The sequence below is a fragment of the Microcaecilia unicolor genome, chromosome 10 (assembly GCF_901765095.1).
Source record: "Microcaecilia unicolor chromosome 10, aMicUni1.1, whole genome shotgun sequence".
Classification (NCBI taxonomy): domain Eukaryota; kingdom Metazoa; phylum Chordata; class Amphibia; order Gymnophiona; family Siphonopidae; genus Microcaecilia; species Microcaecilia unicolor.
Genome location: NC_044040.1, coordinates 123,379,053 through 123,401,846, shown reverse-complemented (window position 1 = coordinate 123,401,846; position 22,794 = coordinate 123,379,053). Strand labels below are relative to the sequence as shown.

General features: G+C 52.1%; 1 protein-coding gene across 1 annotated transcript in view; it reads left to right on the top strand.

Annotated features, from left to right (window-relative positions):
• LOC115478811 (rRNA 2'-O-methyltransferase fibrillarin-like) overlaps window positions 1–22,794 on the top strand; it is a 393,169-nt gene that overhangs the window by 42,968 nt on the left and 327,407 nt on the right. Inside the window, 2 exon segments of the mRNA XM_030216419.1 lie at window positions 14,039–14,152; window positions 20,347–20,478. Of these exon segments, the coding sequence (XP_030072279.1) occupies window positions 14,039–14,152; window positions 20,347–20,478 (246 nt within the window).

The following is a 22,794-nucleotide window of genomic DNA, read 5'->3' as shown; positions in this document are numbered from 1 at the left end:
GCAGACTTTGAACAATCTGATCCGCCTGGGTGCGGTCGTTCCGGTGCCAGAAGATCAGCTTGGCAAGGAACGTTACTCCATTTACTTTGTGGTACCAAAGAAAGGAGGTTCTGTACGGCCTATCCTCGACCTCAAAGGGGTCAATCGGGCCTTGAAAGTTCGGCACTTCCGAATGGAGACTCTCCGCTCTGTTATAGCGGCAGTGAAGGCAGAGGAGTTCCTGGCAACCTTGGACATCAAGGAAGCTTACCTTGGGTTTTGCAGTCCTGGGCCGACACTTCCAGTTCAGAGCCCTACCGTTCGGGTTGGCTACTGCTCCGCGGACCTTCTCCAAAGTAATGGTGGTCATCGCGGCCTTCCTACGAAAGGAAGGAGTACAAGTCCATCCTTATCTGGACGACTGGTTGATCCGAGCCCCCTCTTATGCAGAGTGCGGCAGAGCTGTACACCGGGTGATTGCTCTTCTGAGCTCCCTGGGGTGGATCATCAACTGAGAGAAAAGCCAGCTGCGCCCGACTCAGTCCCTGGAATATCTGGGAGTTCGTTTCGACACCCAAGTGGGCAGAGTGTTCCTGCCGGACAATCGAATTGTCAAGCTTCAGGCTCAGGTGGACCAGTTCCAAGTAGCCTCTCCTCTTCGGGCTTGGGACTATGTGCAGCTGTTGGGATCTATGACGGCCACGATGGAAGTAGTGCCCTGGGCCAGGGCTCATATGAGACCACTACAACTCTCTCTGCTGCAGCGCTGGACTCCAGTGTCGGAGGATTACGCTGTGCGCGCCTTCCCTTGGACCTAGCGGTGCGCAAGGCGCTGAGCTGGTGGCTGAGGACAGACAGGTTGTCTGCAGGGATGCCTCTTTTGACCCCGGAGTGGGTTGTCGTCACGACGGACGCCTCTTTGACGGGCTGGGGAGCCCATTGCTTGGGAAGGACAGCGCAGGGGCTCTGGTCTCCTGTAGAGGCAAAGTGGTCTATCAACCTCCTGGAACTCAGAGCCATTCGGTTGGCGCTTTTGGAGTTTCTCCCGGTACTGGCGTTGAAGCCAGTACGGGTCCTGTCGGACAATGCCACGGCTGTGGCCTATGTCAATCGCCAGGGAGGTACCAAGAGCGCCCCTCTAGCCAAGGAGGCCATGAATCTATGCCAGTGGGCGGAAGCGAACCTGGAACAGCTGTCGGCGGCCCACATTGCTGGAGTCATGAATGTCAAGGCGGACTTTCTCAGTCGCCATACCTTGGATCCCGGAGAGTGGCAGCTATCGGCTCAGGCGTTCTTGGACATCACGAAGCGCTGGGGCCAGCCGAGCCTAGACCTGATGGCTTCATTGGCCAAGTGCCGTGCTTTTTCAGCAGAGGACGGGACCCTCGATCTCTGGGAGTAGATGCTCTTCTCCAACAGTGGCCGACACAGGAGCTTCTCTATGTGTTCCCGCCGTGGCCCATGTTGGGCAGGGTACTAGACCGGGTGGCAAAGCATCCGGGCCGGGTAATCCTGGTGGGTCCGGACTGGCCCAGACGTCCCTGGTATGCGGACTTGATCAGGCTCTCAGTGGATGGACCTCTGCGACTGCCAGCGGAGCAGTTCTGTTGCATCAGGGTCCCGTGGTGATGGAGGATCCCTCTCCCTTTGGTCTTACAGCCTGGCTATTGAGCGGCAGCGTCTGAGGAAGAAAGGCTTCTCAGACAAGGTCATCGCCACTATGCTGAGAGCGAGGAAGCGCTCTACTTCTACTGCTTACGTCAGGGTTTGGCGTACCTTTGCATTGTGGTGTGAGGCAGGCTCCCTTTCTCCCTTCACTGCTCCAATTTCTTCAGTGCTGGCGTTCCTGCAAGAAGGTCTGGAGAAAGGCCTGTCGCTCAGTTCCCTTAAAGTCCAGGTAGCGGCTCTGGCTTGCTTCAGCGGCTGCCTTAAGGGTGCTTCCCTGGCTTCGCAGCCAGATGTGGTGCGCTTTCTCAAGGGAGTTAATCACCTGCGCCCTCCTCTGCACTCAGTGGTACCTGCGTGGAATCTCAATCTAGTGCTAAGAGCCTTACAGAAGCCGCCTTTTGAACCCTTGTTGAGGGCATCTCTGAAAGACCTGACGTTGAAAGCAGTCTTTTTGGTGGCTATCACTTCAGCCAGAAGAGTTTCCGAGCTCCAGGCGCTATCATGTCGAGAGCCCTTTCTGCAGTTCACTGAGGCAGGAGTGACTATTCGCACAGTGCCTTCCTTGCTGCCCAAGATTGTTTCTCGCTTCCATGCGAATCAGCAGCTCTGTCTCCCATCCTTTCGTAGGGAGGACTACCCAGAGGAGTACTCTGCTCTCAAATATCTAGATGTGAGACGAGTCATCATCAGATACTTGGAAGTGACCAATGATTTCCGGAAGTCGGATCATCTGTTTGTCGTGTTTGCAGGTCCTCGTAAGGGTCTGCAGGCTGCTAATCCTACAGTGACAAGATGGGTCAAGAAAGCCATTGCAGCGGCTTATGTGGCCGCGGGGAAGGTGCCGCCTATCCGGCTGAAGGCTCACTCCACTAGAGCTCAGGCGGCCTCGATGGCGGAAGCCGGGTCCGTCTCATTGGAAGAGATTTGCAAGGCGGCAACTTGGGCATCGGCTCATACCTTCTCCAGGCATTACTGCTTGACTGTGGCTGCTCGGGCGGAGGCCCGGTTTGGTGCTTCAGTGTTGCGGTCAGGGATTTCTATGTCCCGCCCTGGGTGAGTACTGCTTCGGTACATCCCACCAGTCTATGGATTGATCAGCATGATGATATGGAAGGTAAAATTATGTATCATACCTGATAATTTTCTTTCCATTAATCATAGCTGATCAATCCATAGCCCCTCCCAGATATCTGTACTGTGTTTATTCTGGTTGCATTTCAGGTTCTAGTTTAGTCTTCAGTTCCTGTTTAGGAGGACTTCGTGTTCAAGATTTTTCAATTGGATTCTTTAGGAGTTGAGACGATTTTGTGTTAGTGAGCTGCTGCATTCATCTCCCCTCCGTTTTACGGGGCTGGATTGAGACCTAAATTCTGCCGGCGCTCCCTCCTGCTTCGTGCGGCTGTAGGGCAGCTTTGTACCCCTCCCGCTTCGGCGGTGTTAGGGTCAGTCAGCTCCTGTTGCGGTTGCAGGATAAGCCAGATCCCCCCCCGCATCGGCGGGGTGGTGTCCCTCCCCCGCTCCGCGGGGATGAGCTGGACGGATTCTCCTCCCCCACTTGTGTGGGGATGAGCTGGGTTAATTCCCCTCCCCTGTTTCTGCAGTGGTGAGCTGGGCAGAGTGTCCCTTTGTGGGTGTAATTCTCTAAGTGCTGAGTCCTACGGATGGAGCTTTGATATCGACATACTGAGGAGTTTCCGGCAGCACATGACCACATATAGGGAGGCAAAAGGATTGCTCTCTATCTCCACCTGCTGGTAGATGGACACAACCCACCAGTCTATGGATTGATCAGCTATGATTAATGGAAAGAAAATTATCAGGTATGATACATAATTTTACCTTTTTTTCTTGAGATTCTTCTGCAGGACTGGAGCTGTGATACTCGGTCTAGTGAGGTAAGAGTGTTTTCTGACTCCTCTGGGGTGGGCCCGCGATTGGGCCGTTTTTTGCGCAAACCGCCATTTTTGAATTTTACCGCCGTTTTCGGCGATGGCTGCGGAGACTGTAAAGCGCTGTTCTAAATGTGGCAAGCGCAAATCAGCAACGGGGCTCTGTAATTCGTGCTGTACAGACGGTAGAGCCAGCCTAAGCATAGTGAGCGGCGATCTTTTGCACTCTGAGCTGGTAGCGAATGCCATTTTGGATTTTCCACATGGCGCGGCCTCCGTTGCGATGGAAAGCCCTGAATCCGGGGAGGGGGGGGGGGTCCTCTGAGTGAGGTTAATAATAGAGCTTGATAGCCCTGGGCAGGATCCGGGCGGTGAAGGAGCGGTTTTCTCCCCTGATTTTGTTTTAAAGCTGCATAGAGCATACATGCTTAAAAGAGCTCTTCCACAGGGTTCTTCGGACCCTCTGCCTGCCCCCGCGGTGGCTCCTGGCCTTTTGGAGTTGGCTTTGCCTGTTTCTTAACCTCCTGATAAATGCAGAAGGGCTAATTCCCCTTCTGAGTGTGGCGCACCCCCCTTTTCTCCCCCGTGGTCGGGCTATGAGGATTCTGAGGGGTCTGGCAGAACTTCTTGGGCTGAGGAGCCAGAGTCGGGTGCAGAATTGCCACAGGAGCTTGATGATCCGTATGCGGTGAGGATTTTCCACCGCGTGGAGCTGCCAGCACTTTATTTCAGATGTCTTACAAGCTCTCTCGATTGAAGATCCTGGGAGTGGCACAGCCTCCTCTGTTAATCCAAGGATGGCTAGTACTAGAAAGCCTGCTCGAGCCTTTCCTTTGCATGACTCCATCAAAGAGCTTATTTCGGCTCAATGGGCTGACCCCGAGGGACCTTTGAAGGTTGCCAGGGCTATGGGGCAATTATACCCTCTGAGTGAGGAACATTTGGCTCGCTTTGCAGTGCCTAAAGTGGATGCCCTGGTCACGGCTGTGACAAAGAGAACTACCTTCCCTGTTGAAGGAGGTGTTGCCCTGAAGGATATTCAAGACCGCAGGCTTGATTCAGCTCTGAAGCGGTCCTTTGATTTGGCAGGTGTCACTGTTCGGGCATCTGCATGCAGTTGTTATGCTGCTAGAGCCTGCCTGGCTTGGTTACAGCAAGCAGTGGAACAGCCCGATGATGGAGCGGAGACCTTATCTGAAGTGGCTCCGCGGATGGAGTCGGCCTTGTCCTTTTTGGCTGACGCCCTTTATGATATGGTCAGAGCTTCGGCTAAACAAATGGCTGTAATAGTGGCGGCTCGCCGCACTCTTTTGCTACGACATTGGGCGGCGGACATGGCCTCTAAGCAAAGGTTGGTGAAGTTGCCCTTTCAAGGCCTTCCCCTGTTTGGTCAGGAGCTGGAAAACATTGTTAAAGGTCTGGGGGATTCCAAACCTCAGCGCTTGCCCGAAGATAGGCCGAAGCCTTCCTCTAAGGGTCAGGCGGTCCGCTCCTCTTACAGACCTCGCTTCCGTGAAGCTAGAAGGTACCGCCCGGGGCGTGCTGCTGGGTTCACTTCTCGTGCCCGCTTTCAGTTGAGAAACTCCTTTCGCTCGGACAAATGTTCCGCAGCTGCCAGTTCAAGGCCTGGAGTTCAGGGGCGACCCTCTCAATGATGGTGCGCCGGCCCCCTCCTCGTTTCCTGTCATCGGAGGAAGACTTTCCCTCTTTTTCGACTAGTGGGCCAAAATCTCCTCAGATCAGTGGGTCTTGGACCTGATCAGAGACGAATACCAAATAGAATTCGATGGCCCGGTAAGAGATGTGTTTGTGGAGTCGTGATGCGCTTCTGCCGCCAAACGGGTGGCGGTAGAGGAGACTTTGCACAGTCTGTGCTGGATAGGGGCTGTGACCCCGGTGCCTACCGCCGAACAAGGTCTAGGCCGCTACTCCATTTTCTTTGTGGTGCCACGAAAAGGCGGGTCTATTCGCCCGATCCTGGAATTAAAAGAGCTGAACAAGTCCTTAAGAGTGCGTAATTTTCACATGGAAATCCTGCGCATCGTCATTGCGGTGGTACAGCCAGGAGAGTTTCTCACGTCTCTGTACCTGAAAGAAGTTTACTTGCACATACCAATTTGGCCCCCGCACCAGACGTTTCTGCAGTTTGAGGTGTTGGGAAAACATTTCCAGTTTCGGGCCTTGCCTTTTGGTCTCGCCACAGGTCCCCGAACCTTCTATAAGGTATTGGTGGTAGTAGCTGCCTTTCTCAGGCGAGAGGGTATCTGGGTTCACCCGTACCTAGACGACTAGCTCATCAGAGCAGACTCAGAAAAAGAGAGTCATCTAGCTACAGCCAGAGTGGTTTCAGTCCTTCAGTCTCTAGGCTGGGTCTTCAATATGGCCAAAAGTTACCTGGCACCCTCGCAATCTCTAGAATATTTGGGGGCCAGGTTCGACACAGCCTTGGGCTGTGTTTCTTCCCGAGCAAAGGCGGTGCAAGCTTCAGAATCAGGTCCGTCTGCTCCTGAGGATGCCCCGCCCGCGAGCTTGGGACATGGTCCAGCTGTTGGGATCGATGACGGCCACCTTGGAAGTGGTTCCATGGGCGAGAACGCACCTGAGACCTCTACAGTATTCTGTACTTCAACGATGGTCTCCAGTATCTCAGGATTATCAGTGCAGACTTTCTTGGCTCCCTGCGGCCCGCCTCAGTATGGAGTGGTGGCTCTCGGACAGCATGTTGCGGCGGGGAATGCTGCTGGCGCTCTCCGATTGGTGCCTAGTGGTGGCAGATGCCAGCCTGAAGGGCTGGGGGTGCACATTGCCAGGGGAAGCATGCCCAGGGTCTGTGGACGCCCGACGAGTCGGAGTGGTCTATCAACCGCCTGGAGTTGAAAGCGGTGTTTCTGACTTTTCTAGCCTTTCAAGTGACCCTGGAAGGATTGGCTGTCCGAGTGATGTTGGACAACACGACAGCAGTGGCCTACGTAAATCGACAAGGCGGCACTCAGTGTACAGCTGTAGCCGAACAAATTTGCCACTGGGCCGAGCTGCATCTACAGTCCCTGTCAGCAGCTCACATTGCAGGTCAGAGCAACGTGCAAGCCGACTATCTAAGCAGGCATCAGATCGATCCAGCGGAGTGGGAACTAGCAGACGATGTATTCCTGCAGATATGTGCCAAATGGGGCAAGCCAGTGATGGATCTTATGGCGACCAGTTCCAATGCCAAAGTCCCGTGCTTCTTCGGCAGACGGAGGTCTGCCAGGTTGGATGCCTTGGCTCAACCCTGGCCCCTGGGCTTGCTGTATGTCTTCCCTCCATGGTCCTTGATATGGCGAGTGCTCCTGCGGATTCGGCTGCCCCCGATTGGCCCAGGAGGCCTTGGTATGCGGACCTCCGACATATACTGTTGGAGGCTCCTTTTCCATTACCTCTGGTTCCGCACCTGTTGTCACAGGGTCGGGTGGCCATGGAGGACGCCTGCCGCTTTGGTCTTATGGCATGGCGATTGAGAGGGCGCAATTGAGAGAGAGAGGCTACTCAAATAAGGTAATTTCCACTCTCCTGCAGGCCCGTTAGTGCTCCACTTCCGTGGCTTATGTCAGGATTTGGTACCAGTTTGAACTCTGGTGTGTTTCAAGAGCGTTCTTCCCTTCCCCCGGTCGGGCTGTGAGGATTCGGAGAGTTCTGGCAGGCCTTCGTGGTCTTAGGAGCCAGAGTCAGGTGCAGAATTACCACAGGATCTGGATGATCCCTCCGCGGTGAGGATTTTCCACCCTGATGAGCTGCCAGCGCTTATTTCAGATATCCTCCAGGCCCTTTCTATTGAAGTGCCTGACAGTGGCACGGCCTGCTCTGTGAGTCCTAGGATGGCTAGTACCAAAAAGCCTGCTTGAGGCTTACCTTTGCATGACTCCATCCAAGAGCTTATTTCCGCTCAGTGGGCTGACCCCGGGGGACCTTTGAAAGTTTCCAGGGCTATGGGGCAATTATACCCTCTGCGTGAGGAGCATTTGGCTTGCTTTGCAATGCCTAAAGTAGATGCCCTAGTCACTGCGGTGACAAAGAGAACTACCCTCCCTGTGGAAGGAGGAGTTCCTCTGAAGGATATACAAGACCTTAGGCTGGAAGCAGCACTTAAACGGTCCTTTGAAATTGCAGGTCTTACTGTTCGGGCGTCTGCATGCAGTTGTTATGCTGCTAGAGCCTGCCTGGCGTGGTTGCAACAGAGAATGGAACAGCCCGGAGATGGAGCGGAGCCCTTCTCGGATGTGGTTCCGCGGCTGGAGTCGACCTTGTCCTTTTTGGATGATGTCCTTTATGATATTGTCAGAGCTTCGGGTAAACAAATGGCAGTAGCAGTGGCGCCTCGCCTTCTTATTTGGCTACGACATTGGGCAGCGGACATGGCCTCTAAGCAAAGGTTGGTGAAGTTGCCCTTTCAAGACCTTCTCCTATTTGGTGAGGAGTTAGAAAAAAAAATTGTTAAAGGCCTGGAAGATCCTAAATCTCAGTGCTTGCCTGAAGATAGGCCGAGGCCTTCCTCCAAGGGCCAGGCGGTCCACTCCTCTTTTAGTCCTCTCTTCCGTGAAGCTAGAAGGTACCGCCCGGGGCGTTCTGCTGGTTTCACGTCTCATACCTGGTTTTCAGCAGAGGAACTCCTTTCGCTCGGACAAGCGTTCCGAAGCCACCGGCTCTAGGCCTGGAGTTCAGAGGCGACCCTCTCAATGATGGTTTGCCGGCCCACTCCTCACTTCCTGTCATCGGAGGATGTCTTTCCCTCTTTGCTGAGGAGTGGGCCAAGATTTCCTCAGATCAGTGGGTTCTGGACCTGATCAGAGATGGCTTCAGAATAGAATTCAACGCCCCAGTAAGAGATGTGTTTGTGGAGTCCCGATGCGGTTCTGCCGCCAAACGTGCGGCGGTAGAGGAGACTTTTTGCAAGGTCTGATTCAGTTAGGGGCCGTGTCCCCGGTACCTCTCGCCGAACACAGCTACGGCCGATACTCCATCTACTTTGTGGTGCTGCGAAAAGGTGGGTGTTTTCTCCCTATTCTGGACTCAAAAGAATTAAAGAAGTCCCTGAGAGTGCGGCATTTCCACATGGAAACCCTGTGCTCCGTCATTGCTGCGGTACAGCCAGGAGAGTTTCTCACGTCTCTAGACCTGAAAGAAGCTTACTTGCACATACCAATTTGGCCCCCGCACCAGTCGTTTCTGAGGTTTGAGGTGTTGGGAAAACATTTCCAGTTCCGGGCCTTGCCTTTTGGCCTCGCCACAGCTCCCCGAACCTTTTCGAAGGTAATGGTGGTAGTAGCTGCTTTGCTCAGGCGAGAAGGTATCAGTGTTCACCCGTACCTAGACGACTGGCTTATCAGAGCAGACTCTGTAACAGAGAGCTATCAAGCTACAGCCAGAGTGGTCTCAGTACTTCAATTTCTAGGCTGGGTCGTCAATATGGCCAAAAAGTCACCTGACTCCCTCGCAATCGCTAGAATATTTGGGGGCCAGGTTCGACACAGACTCAGGCTATGTATACCTACCTGAGCTAAGGCAGTGCAAGCTTCAGAATCAGGTCCGTCTGCTCCTGAGGATGCCCCGCCCGCGAGCTTGTGACATTGTCCTGCTGCTGGGATCGATGACAGCCACCTTGGAAGTGGTGCCCTGGGCGAGAGTGCACCTGAGACCTCTACAGTTTTTCCTACTTCAAAGATGGTCTCCAGTTTCTCAGGATTATCAATGCAGACATTCTTGGCTCCCTGTGACCCGACTCAGCATGGAGTAGTGGCTCTCAGACAGCATGCTGTGGCGAGGAATGCCGCTGGCGCTCCCTGATTGGTGTCTAGTAGTGACAGATGCCAGCCTAAAGGGATGGGGCACACATTGCAAGGGGAAGCATGCCCAGGGTCTGTGGACACCTGAGGAGTCGGAGTGGTCCATCAAGCACCTGGCGTTGAAAGCGGTGTTTCAGGCGCTTCTGGCCTTTCAAGTGACCCTGGAAGGATTGGCTGTCAGAGTGATGTCGGACAACACGACAGCAGTGGCCTACATAAATCGACAAGGCAGCACTCAATGCAGAGCACTGGCTGCGTTAGCCGAAAAAATTTGCCGCTGAGCTGCATCTACAGTCCCTGTCTGCAGCTCACATTGCAGGTCAGAGCAACGTGCAAGCCGATTATCTAAGCAGGCAAAAGATCGCTCCAGCAGAATGGGAACTAGCAGACGAAGTATTCCTGCAGATATGTGCCAAATGGGGCAAGCCCGTGATGGATCTTATGGCGACAAGTTCAAATGCCAAAGTCACGTGCTTGGCAGGGTTGGATGCCTTGACTCAGCCCTGGCTTCCGGGCCTTCTATATGTGTTTCCTCTGTGGCCATTGATAGGGCGCGTGCTGCTGCGGATTCGGCTGCACCCAGGAGAAGTGGTCCTCATCGCCCTGGATGTGCCTAGGAGTCCTTGGTATGCGGACCTCCGACAGATGCTAGTGGAGGCTCCCTTTCCTTTACCTCCGGTACCGAACCTGTTGTCACAGGGCCCGATAGCCATGGACGACGCCTGCTGCTTTGGTTTTATGGCATGTCGTTTGAGAGGGCGCAATTGATGGACAAAGGCTATTCAAACAGTCATTTCCACTCTCCTGCAGGCCCGCAAGCGTTCCACTTCCGTGGCTTATGCCAGGATTTGGCGCCAGTTTGAGTCTTGGTGTGCTTCAAAAGCTATCACACCCATGGGGGCTCCTGTGTCTCCGATTTTGGACTTTTTGCAGGATGGTGTACAAATAGGCTTGGCCTATAATTCACTGCGAGTGCAAGTGGCAGCGTTGGCCTCCCTTCGTGGTAAGGTGGAAGGCGTGTCTTTAACTGCTCATCCAGATGTGGCACGGTTTCTTAGTGGGGTGCTTCGGCTCCGGCCTTCCGTGCGAGCACCCTGTCCAGCTTGGAACCTGGGGCTAGTTTTGAAGGCTCTGCAGGCTTCTCCTTTTGAGCCGCTTCGGCGAGCATCGGAGAAAGATTTGATACTAAAGGCCGTTTTTCTTGTGACCATTACTTCTGCGAGACGGGTGTCAGAGCTCCAGGCACTGTCCTGTAGAGAGACATTTCTGCAATTCTCAGAGTCCGGGGTCACGGTTCGGACCGTGCCTTCCTTCATGCCTAAGGTGGTTTCAGCGTTTCACCTAAACCAGCCTATTTTCTTGCCCTTCTTTGATAAGGAGGAGTTTCCAGAATCTTTTGGGCAGTTGCACCTGTTGGATGTGCGCAGGACTCTGCTGCAGTATCTGCGAGTTACTATCTCTTTCAGGATATGATTATCTGTTTGTTTTTGCTATCAGGTCCTCGCATAGGGTCTCCAGTGTCTAAAGCCACTATTGCCCGCTGGCTCAATCTTTTCAGCTTATCTGCTTGCCGGCCGGTCTCCGCCTGTAGCCTTTAAGGTGCATTCTACCAGAGCGATTTCTTCCTCTTGGGCTGAAACTGGAGCGCACTCTCGTCAAGAGATATGCAGTGCAGCAACATGGGCTTCTAAGCTCTCTTTTGCCTGACATAACAGGCTGGATGTGGCTGCTAGGAGGGATGTGCGTTTTGGAGCACAAGTGCTAGCGCGTGGTGTTACCTGTTCCCACCCTATATATGGATTGCTTTGTTACATCCCATACGTAATGGCTTCATCTGCTTGATGACAAGGAAGGGAAAATTAGGTTCTTACCTTGGTAATTTTGTTTCCTTTAGTCATAGCAGATGAAGCCATGAGCCCTCCCTGTATGATTGTCTGTATGCTGTGAATCTGTTTTTCAGGTTCTGTTCTTGTTTCCTGAAGTTCCTTCCTTGGGAGAAAATTGGAAAACAGTCTTCAGGATTCATGTTCACTTATAGGAGGATGAGTCCATTCCCTCCAGGAGGTTGCGTGTATCCCCTCCAGTTATACAATAAGGAGAACGAGTTTATTCCCTCCAGGAGGATGTGCTCATGCCCTTGTGAGGAAAGTTCATGTTATTCCCATTGCGGTTTGCCATACTGCTTTGGAAGCTTCAAATACTGAAGAGGCAGTGGAGCTGGCTGGCCATGAGGCACTGTGAAAAGTTGAGTGCTCTCTATCTCTCCCTGCTGGTTGATGGACACAACCAATATGTAGTGGCTTCATCTGCTATGACTAAAGGAAAGAATTACCAAGGTAAGAACCTAATTTTCCCATCTCTTATACTTTGGTGTGTTGATTAATGTAATTTCCATCATTTAGAAGGTTTTTAGTAGTGTAAAGGACTTACATGTTTCAGATGAGTGTGAAACATTGCAGTATAGTGTGAAAAGAGTTTTGAAAGAGAGCATATACTTGCAGTAGGATATCTGGATCGGGGGATGTTAGGCGATTTGGACCGTTTGGATTACTTGCCGTTGGATGGAGCGATTGTTGATGTGAGAAGTCTGGAGTCTGTTACCAGGGGATGTGGTCAAGAAGATCAGTGTATAGTCCATAGTTCATAGAGCGTTATTGGCCACGTGGAACAGTTTTGTCTCCTTGGTAGTGGTGGGCTGTGATGGGCTCGCAGTGGTCGGTTGCTTCAGGAAGGATGTCTGCGGAGCGGTCAGCTGTTCGTGCCTCCTTCATCCGCTATTAATCAGCTGTGTGCAGTTCCGTATGGCGCTTTCTGGTGCTCTCGTCGGTTTGCCCAGGGGTTTCCTCGCTGTCGGTATTAGGCTGCAGGCGTGCGTCGCATTGAGGAGGGCAATGGCGGGTCATCAGCTGATTACGTGCCGTTCGGTCGTTGTTGACCCGTTGGTGGTGGTTGTTCCCTCCCGATGCTCTTCTACCTCCTCCGCAATCCGCTTGGCCCGAGTTCTCGCTTGCCTTTGGTGTTGGGTTGCGGGAGTGTATCGGCGCTCGGCTCGTGGGGTTCAAGGCTCCACTCTGGAGGGGGTCGTCCGTGGACTATCGTGGGACAGGTTCTGGTCGTCACTTCTCTCGAGCCCCTCGGCCTGTTCAGGCGAAGCTCTCTGCCCGGGTACGTCGATGCCAGGGACGCCCAAGTCAGTTCGCTGGGGTGGACCATCCACGTCGACCCGCCCGAGCTCCTGTCCAGTTGGCTCGTGGGGCTCAAGACTCCGGTCTGGAGGGGGTCGTCCGTGGACTATCGTGTAACAGGTTCGACTCACTGGTCCTGGTCATCCCCTCTCCCGAGCCCCTCGGTCTTCACGTTCAGGTGAAGCTCTCTGCCTGGGTGCGTCGATGCCAGGGCCGGCCAAGTCACTCGGCTGGGATATCCAGCACAAGCATAATGCTTGTTCAAAATTTCAAGTCCGCATCTTTGTTTGCATGGAAGTTGTTACGGTCTGAATATTGGTCCAAATAAGTTCTGATGAGTCTCGACCAATTTTAATGCACACTTTGTCAACTTGTTTAACTGGATTTTGCATCCATAATGTAAAAATTTATTTCATCGGGATTAGCATCAAAAACTGTACAGGATTTGAATTTTTTAGCCATTCTTACAAATGTTTGGATTTTATTAGACCCCAAAAATGGCATTTTGGTAAATGTTGCGCGCTCATGGACTGAGAACCTTTCAGAAAAGGGGGTCTAGATCTGTAACTATTGCAGTTAGAGACCTCAAATTTTGGGAAACTTTGTTTAACACCTGACTTGCGCAACAGATAAAATTTGAACAAAATTGGAGAACATGATGGTGGGAAGGTTTAGACCACTAGGCATGGAATGACCCAAGAGGGAGGACTAGCTTTCGTCTAGTGAGTATGCTGGAGCTCCATCCAGAGGAGAACTCTGTTGTACTGAAACTCAGTGCATCCATAAAACCAATGTAAGATAGGGGAGAAAAACTAGAAAGTGCTGCAACCAATTTATGATGTGTGTATATTGTAGGGGAGAATACTGGAAAGGGAGGGAAATTGGTACAGAGCTGACTCACATTGTCCAGAAAATTAAAAAAAAACTTACAAAGCAGGGGGGGGGGGGGGGGGGGGGGGGGGGGGGGGGGGGGAAAGAGGGCAGATAGAACCCAACATTATCAATAGAGCAAAGTTGATTGAAAGTAGCAAAACATTTCACTTTAAACAGAAAGAATTCATATAGTGGTTAGGGTGGTGGACTTTGGTCCTGAGGAACTGAGTTCGATTCCCACTTCAGGCACAGGCAGCTCCTTGTGACTCTGGGCAAGTCACTTAACCCTCCATTGCCCCATGTAAGCCGCATTGAGCCTGCCATGAGTGGGAAAGCGCGGGGTACAAATGTAACAAAAAAAAAAAAAAGACTTGTATTGTGCTTGGAAAGACGCACAGTGAGAGGTTTACTGGTGAGCCATCTTTCCTCTAAGCACATTCATCTGCATGCACTGAAATTTTAAGAAGTTTCAGTTCAGGCATGTACCAGGGCAAGGTGTGGGTTAGGAAGAGAGGCAACTAACCAAACAATCCTTCAAGGCAGCTACGGAATCTAAGGAAGTTTTTAGAGAACAAGGTTGACATTTATATCTTGTTTATTGTACTGATTGTGGCTACTATTCCAGGATTCAGTCCTCGTGGAGGCCGAAGCAGTTTTGGTGACCATGGTGGTGGTAGAGGAAGAGGCCGAGGAGGGTTTGGTGACCGTGGGGGCCGAGGAGGATTCCGAGGTGGTAGAGGTATGTATTTTAATAACACTTCAATTGATGTGAATTAGTAGACTGGAATGAAGATCGGCTGGCTTGTGGGGGGGGGGGGGGGGGGGGGGGTGGCTTGTGGAGTGAGAGTGGGGGGGGGGGGGGGGGGGGGTGGATTTCAAAATAAAAGTTCTGCAAAGGTTAATAATTATTCTCCGAGCACAAGCAGGCCTTGCTTGTTCTCACTGATGGGTGACGTCCACGGCAGCCCCTCCAATCGGAACACTTTACTAGCAAAGGCCTTTGCTAGTCCTCGCGCGCCGATGCGCACTGCGCATGCGCGGCCGTCTTCCCGTCCAAACCGGCTCGTGTTAGTCAGTCTTCTTTTGTCTGCACTCGGGACGGTCGTGTTTGCGCCGTTTTGCGCCCCTCAAGTTGACCCTCGCGCGTCTTTGTTTTTGCTTAAAAAAAAAAAAAAAAAACTTGGAAGAAGACCTTTACGGTCTTTTCCCCTTTTTCCCGTGTTTCCAGTTTTTGCCCAGCTAAGTTTCCTTTTGTTTTCGGGGTAGTCGATGCCGAGGTCGAAGGTCTTGAAGCTGTCGACGTCAATGCACTCAATGCCCCCGGTGCTGTTGTCGAAGAAGAGCCTGAGAACAACACGTTCCACTGGGCTAATCTCGCTACCTGAGTCCTTTTCTGTAAAAGGGCGCAAAGACTACAGGCCTGCGGGCGGTGCCCAGCCCCCAGACACTGAAGACACGACGCGTGCCTATCGGTGAGCGAGATTACCCGGGCGCACTGGGTGCACTTCTTGAAGCCGCTGGAAGACTTCGATGACATGGGCAGAAAAATCACGCCGGCGAAATCAAAACTCGTAATGGCGGTAAAGGCACCAAAAATAGGGAGAGAAAAAACTCGAACCGAGGCCTCAAAAGGGCCTACCCGGTGTGGGCGAGGGAGTCTACCTTTCGACGCTCCCACCGTGGCCGTCTTTCCACGGAGTCGAGTCGAGCACGGCTTCAGACGCAGGTTCATGAACTTGTGTCTGATACCGATGGTGAGGCCTCGTGGGAAGAGGAAGAGGACATCAGATATTTCTCTGACGAGGAGTCTGATGGCCTTCCTTCCGATCCCACTCCCTCCCCTGAAAGGCAGCTTTTTCCTGAGAGTCTCTTTTGCGGCCTTTGTCCGGGAGATGTCTACGGCATCCCCTTCCCGGTGGTTGTGGAGTACGAACCCAGGGCTAAAATGTTTGAGCTCCTGGACTGTCCTTCTCCGCCTAAGGAAGCGTCCACAGTACCCATGCATCATGTCCTAAAAAAGACATTGCTGGCGAACTGGACCAAGCCTCTAACTAATCCCCACATTCCCAAGAAGATCGAGTCCCAGTACCGGATCCATGGGGACCCAGAGCTGATGCGCACTCAGTTGCCTCACGACTCTGGTGTGGTGGATCTGGCCCTAAAGAAGGCTAAGAGTTCTAGGGAGCATGCTTCGGCGCCCCCGGGCAAGGACTCTAGAACCTTTGGGATGAAGGCCTACCATTCTTCTATGGTGGTGGCCAAAATCCAGTCTTACCAGCTCTACACGCGCATACATATGCGGAACAATGTGCGGCAGTTGGCGGGCTTGGTGGACAAGCTCCCTCCTGAGCAAGCCAAGCCATTTCAGGAGGTGGTCAGGCAGCTGAAGGCGTGCAGAAAATTCCTGGCCAGAGGGGTATATGATACCTTTAATGTCGCGTCCAGGGCCGCTGCTCAAGGTGTGGCGATGTGCAGACTCTCATGGCTGCGTGCCTCCGACCTGGAGAATAGGATCCAGCAGCGGATTGCGGACTCCCCTTGCCGAGCGGACAATATTTTTGGAGAAAAAGTTGAACAGGTGGTAGAGCAGCTCCACCAGCGGGATACCGCTTTCGACAAGTTCTCCCGCCGGCAGCCTTCAGCATCTACCTCCTCAGGTAGACGTTTTTATGGGGGAAGGAAGACTGTTCCCTACTCTTCTGGTAAGCGTAGGTACAATCCTCCTCCTCGACAGCCTGCGGCCCAGGCTAAGCCCCAGCGCGCTCGCTCTCGTCAGCAGCGTGCGCCTCAGCAAGGCCCCACGGCTCCCCAGCAAAAGCAAGGGGCGAGCTTTTGACTGGCTCCAGCAGAGCATAGCCGACATCAACGTGTCAGTGCCGGGCGATCTGCTGGTCGGGGGGAGGTTGAAAGTTTTTCACCAAAGGTGGCCTCTCATAACCTCCGACCGTTGGGTTCTTCAAATAGTCCGGCAAGGATACACCCTCAATTTGGCCTCCAAACCTCCAAATTGCCCACCGGGAGCTCAATCCTACAGCTTCCAGCACAAGCAGGTACTTGCAGAGGAACTCTCCGCCCTTCTCAGCGCCAATGCGGTCAAGCCCGTGCCATCCGGGCAAGAAGGGCTGAGATTCTATTCCAGGTACTTCCTTGTGGAAAAGAAAACAGGGGGGATGCGTCCCATCCTAGACCTAAGGGCCCTGAACAAATATCTGGTCAAAGAAAAGTTCAGGATGCTTTCCCTGGGCACCCTTCTTCCCATGATTCAGGAAAACGATTGGCTATGCTCTCTGGACTTGAAGGATGCCTACACACACATCCCGATACTGCCAGCTCACAGACAGTATCTGCGATTTCAGCTGGGCACACGTCATTTCCAGTACTGTGTGCTACCCTTTGGGCTCGCCTCTGCGCCCAGGGTGTTCACAAGGTGCTTGGCTGTAGTAGCAGCGGCACTTCGCAGGCTGGGGGTGCACGTGTTCCCATATCTCGACGATTGGCTGGTGAAGAACACTTCCGAGGCAGGAGCCCTGCAGTCCATGCAGATGACTATTCGCCTCCTGGAGCTACTGGGGTTTGTGATAAATTATCCAAAGTCCCATCTTCTCCCAGTGCAGAGACTCGAATTCATAGGAGCTCTGCTGGATTCTCGGACGGCTCGCGCCTATCTCCCAGAGACGAGAGCCAACAACTTGTTGTCCCTCGTCTCGCGGGTGCGAGCGTCCCAGCAGATCACAGCTCGGCAGATGTTGAGATTGCTAGGCCACATGTGACTCCCATGGCCCGCCTTCACATGAGATCTGCTCAATGGACCCTAGCTTCCCAGTGGTTTCAGGCTGCTGGTGATCTAGAAGACGTAATCCACCTGTCCACGAGTTTTGTCGAATCCCTGTATTGGTGGACGATTTGGTCCAATCTGACTCTGGGACGTCCCTTCCAAATTCCTCAGCCACAAAAAGTGCTGACCACGGATGCGTCTCTCCTGGGGTGGGGAGCTCATGTCGAGGGGCTTCACACCCAAGGAAGCTGGTCCCTCCAGGAACGCGATCTGCAGATCAATCTTCTGGAGTTACGAGCGATCTGGAACGCTCTGAAGACTTTCAGAGATTGGCTGTCCCACCAAATTATCCAAATTCAGACAGACAACCAGGTTGCCATGTACTACGTCAACAAGTAGGGGGGCACTGGATCTCGCCCCCTGTGTCAGGAAGCCGTCAGCATGTGGCTCTGGGCTCGCCGTCACGGCATGGTGCTCCAAGCCACATATCTGGCAGGCGTAAACAACAGTCTGGCCGACAGGTTGAGCAGGATTATGCAACCTCACTAGTGGTCACTCAATTCCCGTGTAGTGCGACAGATCTTCCAGGTGTGGGGCACCCCCTTGGTAGATCTCTTCGCATCTCGTGCCAACTACAAAGTCCCTCAGTTCTGTTCAAGGCTTCAGGCCCAAGGCAGACTGGCATCGGATGCCTTCCTCCTGGACTGGGGGGAAGGTCTGCTGTATGCTTATTCTCCCATACCTCTGGTGGGGAAGACTTTGTTGAAACTCAAGCAAGACCGAGGCACCATGATTCTGATTGCTCCCTTTTGGCCGCGTCAGATCTGGTTCCCTCTTCTTCTGGAGTTGTCCTCCGAAGAACCGTGGAGATTGGAGTGTTTTCCGACCCTCATCACACAGGACGAAGGGGTGCTTCTGCATCCCAACCTCCGGTCCCTGGCTCTCACGGCCTGGATGTTGAGAGCGTAGACTTTGCCTCTTTGGGTCTGTCAGAGGGTGTCTCCCGTATCTTGCTTGCTTCCAGGAAAGATTCCACCAAGAGGAGTTACTGCTTTCTGTGGAGGAGGTTTGCCGTCTGGTGTGACAGCAAGGCCCTAGATCCTCGCTCTTGTCCTACACAGACCCTGCTTGACTACCTTCTGCACTTGTCTGAGTCTGGTCTCAAGACCAACTCTTTAAGGGTTCACCTTAGTGCAATCAGTGCATACCATTACCGTGTGGAAGGTAAGCCGATCTCAGGACAGCCTTTAGTTGTTCGCTTCATGAGAGGTTTGCTTTTGTCAAAGCCCCCTGTCAAGCCTCCTACAGTGTCATGGGATCTCAATGTCGTTCTCACCCAGCTGATGAAACCTCCTTTTGAGCCACTGAATTCCTGCCATCTGAAGTACTTGACCTGGAAGGTCATTTTCTTGGTGGCAGTTACTTCAGCTCGTAGAGTCAGTGAGCTTCAGGCCCTGGTAGCCCAGGCCCCTTACATAAAATTTCATCATAACAGAGTAGTCCTCCGCACTCACCCTAAGTTCTTGCCGAAGGTAGTGTCGGAGTTCCATCTGAACCAGTCAATTGTCTTGCCAACATTCTTTCCCCGTCCTCATTCCTGCCCTGCTGAACGTCAGCTGCACACATTGGACTGCAAGAGAGCATTGGCCTTCTATTTGGAGCGGACACAGCCCAACAGACAGTCCGCCCAATTGTTTGTTTCTTTTGATCCCAATAGGAGGGAAGTGGCTGTGGGGAAACACACCATATCCAATTGGCTAGCAGATTGCATTTCCTTCACTTACGCCCAGGCTGGGCTGGCTCTTGAGGGTCATGTCACGGCTCATAATGTTAGAGCCATGGCTGCGTCGGTAGCCCACTTGAAGTCAGCCTCTATTGAAGAAATTTGCAAAGCTGCGACGTGGTCATCTGTCCACACATTCACATCTCATTACTGCCTGCAACAGGATACCCGACGCGACAGTCGGTTCGGGCAGTCAGTTCTTCAGAACCTGTTTGGGCTTTAGGATCCAACTCCACCCCCCGAGGGCCCTGTTTGTTCTGTTCCAGGCTACACTCTCAGTTAGTTGGTAAATTTTTTAGGTCAATCTCAGTTATGTCCTCACCGTTGCGAGGCCCAATTGACCATGGTTGTTGTTTAGAGTGAGCCTGGGGGCTAGGGATACCCCATCAGTGAGAACAAGCAGCCTCCTGCTTGTCCTCTGAGAAAGCGAATGCTACATACCTGTAGAAGGTATTCTCCGAGGACAGCAGGCTGATTGTTCTCACAAACCCGCCCGCCTTCCCTTTGGAGTTGTGTCTTCCCTTGTCTTTGTCTTTCTACATACGGGACTGACGAATACGAGCCGGTTCGGGCGGGAAGACGGCCGCGCATGCGCGGTGCGCATGGGCGCGCGAGGACTAGCAAAGGCCTTTGCTAGTGAAGTTTCCGATTGGAGGAGCTGCCGTGGACGTCACCCATCAGTGAGAACAATCAGCCTGCTGTCCTCGGAGAATACCTTCTACAGGTATGTAGCATTCGCTTTACATCTTCAAATTTTGAACAGTACCCTCCCACCCATTAAAAACCTCCGATACTGTATTAGAATGTTAAAATTAGATTGTAAGCTCTGTCGAGCAGGGACTGTCTCTTCATGTTCAAGTGTACAGCGCTGCGTACGTCTAGTAGCGCTATAGAAATAAGTAGTAGTAAAATTCAACCTCATAGGAAGTTTTGCACAATAAAAATTGTTTATGAACATTTATACCCCACTTTTTTCCACATTAAGCAGACTCAAAGTGGCTTACAATGTACAGGAATCAATTACAATTATATTAGGGTAAAAGGAACAGGGTAGGAAGTAAAAGGGAAAGGGCAAGAGGGTCTAAAATGAATAGCTCCAGTTAAGGTATGGGTAATGCATTTGGTACACTGCCTTTCTGTGGTACAACCACAGTGCTTTTACATGTGTATAAAGGTACTTTGTGTCCCTGGTGGACTCGCCATATTTTTTTTTTCCTTTTCAAAATCTGGGGCAGTGGAGGGTTACGTGCCTTGCATGGGGTCATAAGAAACTGCAGTGGGAATGGAACCCAGTTCATGTGGTTCTCACCTGACAGCACTAACCATTTCTTAATTGAGAAAACATGTAGAATTTAATTCTATTCTTGCTTTACAGGAGGGGGTTTCAGGACTCCTGAAGGTGGACTCCGCCGTGGGGGCCCTTCCCGTGGAGGAAGAGGGGGCCGTGGAGGAAGAGGAGGATTTAGAGGAGGAAGGAAAGTGACTGTGGAACCCCACAGACATGAAGGTAATGAGTCTGTTTTTGTACTAGGAAGAAAATGTGATTAGCCAACCCTCCTAAATGGGTGATGCCATCCAACAGCACCTGCATTGGAAAAGACTTTCCAACCGGAACATTTCTGGATATCTTTGGTAGACCCTACTTGTACCTATGTGTAAGTTCCAGCTTCATAACATCACATAGGACCTTGGTCTCATTTTCTTCTACAGAGCCATTTGGATATACCTGGTTTGTCTGCTTTTTCTCAAATTGAGGAAAACCTTTTTGATCTTTTTGTCTAGACCTCTCCTTTTTATTGCACAAAAGTGGTTGAATATCTGTCCTGGGGTAAAGATCTCTCCAGACATTTAAGGAAACAGAATGAAACTTGACCTGAGGGGAAAAACAGGTAAAAAGTCACAATGAATTTGAAAATAGACTAAATTAGTACTGGGGGCTTGAGTCTACAAGTACCTTCATCTCCCCCCCCCCCCCCCCCCCCCAAAAAAAAAAAAAAAGACCCAGTGCACTTCTGTGGGAGAGTTCAGCTTCTTCGTCAATGAAACATACCCAGGAAAGAACCCTGAAATACAAGTGAGGGCAGTGAATTGAGGCATAGGTGGGGATCAACAGTGTCAAAGGCAGCAGATAAATAATGAGGATTGAGTAAGGATTCTTGGATCTGGCTAGCAACAGGTGCCTAGAGATGTGGACATGAGCTGTCTGTGAAATGTAGAGTGAAGATCAGGTTGTAGCAGATCAAAAATAGCTTGAGATGAGTTAGTCAAGATAGTGGTGATGAAACAGCATATTAAGTAACTTAGATGTGAAAGGACAGAAGGAGATGAAGTGATAGTTAAGAAGGTAGGATCCAGTAAAGGTTTTTAGAATAATGGTGTAACTACAGCATGTTTTGAAGGCATCAGGAACAGTTGCAGTGAAAAGTGATAGATTGCAGATATGGTAGATATAAGGGTTGACAGTAAGGAGCAGAGCTGAATAGATAGTGGGAATGGGATCCGGGGAAAAGGCAGTGAGGTTGGAGATGAGAAAAGATGAGCAGTTTCCTTGTCATCAAGCAGATGAAGCCATTACGTATGGGTTGTGTCCATCAACCAGCAGGGGGAGATAGAGAGCACTCAATTTTTCACAGTGCCTCATGGCCAGCCAGCTCCACTGCCTCTTCAGTATTCTCTATCTCCCCAAGCAGGGTGGCTGCAGCTTCTTCAAGCTCCATCAAAAATCTGCCTGGGGGTGGCTCCTGGCTTGTCAGTTGTTAGCCGGGGTGTTAGAGATTATAGCAGCTTCAATTTGAAGGCACATAGGTTAGCCCTTTCCCTGCCTTACCCATGCCCCCGTGGATGTGGATATATTAGCTTGCTTTTCCCTGTCCTTTCCCACTCAGTGGATGCAGGCACATTGGTTCGCCTTTCCCTGCCTTTCCCACTTATCTGAGCCTCCAGAGTGTTTTTATTTACCTCTTTTGCCTCTACTTTCCTCAGTGTTAAAATAAATAAATAATGTCGTGTCGCGCTTTAGCGCAGCGATCTTGGAAAAGAGGTTTTTTTTCTTGAGATTCTTCTTCAGGACCGGAGCTGTGATACTCGGTCTAGTGAGGTAAGAGTGTTTTCTGACTCCTCTGGGGTGGGCCCTCGATCGGGACGTTTTTTGCGCGAACCTCAATTTTTAAGTTTTACCGCCGTTTTCGGCGATGGCTGCGGAGACTGTAAAGCGCTGTTCTAAATGTGGCAAGTGCAAATCAGCAGCGGCGCTCTGTAATTCGTGCTGTACAAACAGTAGAGCCGGCCCGAGCATGGCAAGCGGCGATCTTTTGCGCTCTGAGCTGGCAGTGGACGCCATTTTGGATTTTCCACATGGCGCGACCGTTGCGATGGAGAGCCCTGAATCCGGGGGGGGGGGGGGGGGGGGGGGTCCTCTGAGTGAGGCTAATAATAGAGCTGGTAACCCTGGGCAGGATCAGGGCGGTCAGGGAGCGGTTTTCTCCCCTGATTTTGTTTTAATGCTGCAAAGAGCATACATGCTTAAAAGAGCTCTTCCACAGGGTTCTTCGGACCCTCTGCCTGCCCCCCCGGTGGCTCCTGGCCTTTTGGAGTTGGCTTTGCCTGTTTCTTAACCTCCTGATAAATGCAGAAGGGCTAATTCCCCTTCTGAGTGTGGTGCACCCCCCCCCCCCCATTTCCCCCCCGTGGTCGGGCTATGAGGATTCTGAGGGGTCTGGCAGAACTTCTTGGGCTGAGGAGCCAGAGTCGGGTGCAGAATTGCCACAGGAGCTTGATCCGTCTGCGGTGAGGATTTTCCACCGCAAGGAGCTGCCGGCGCTTA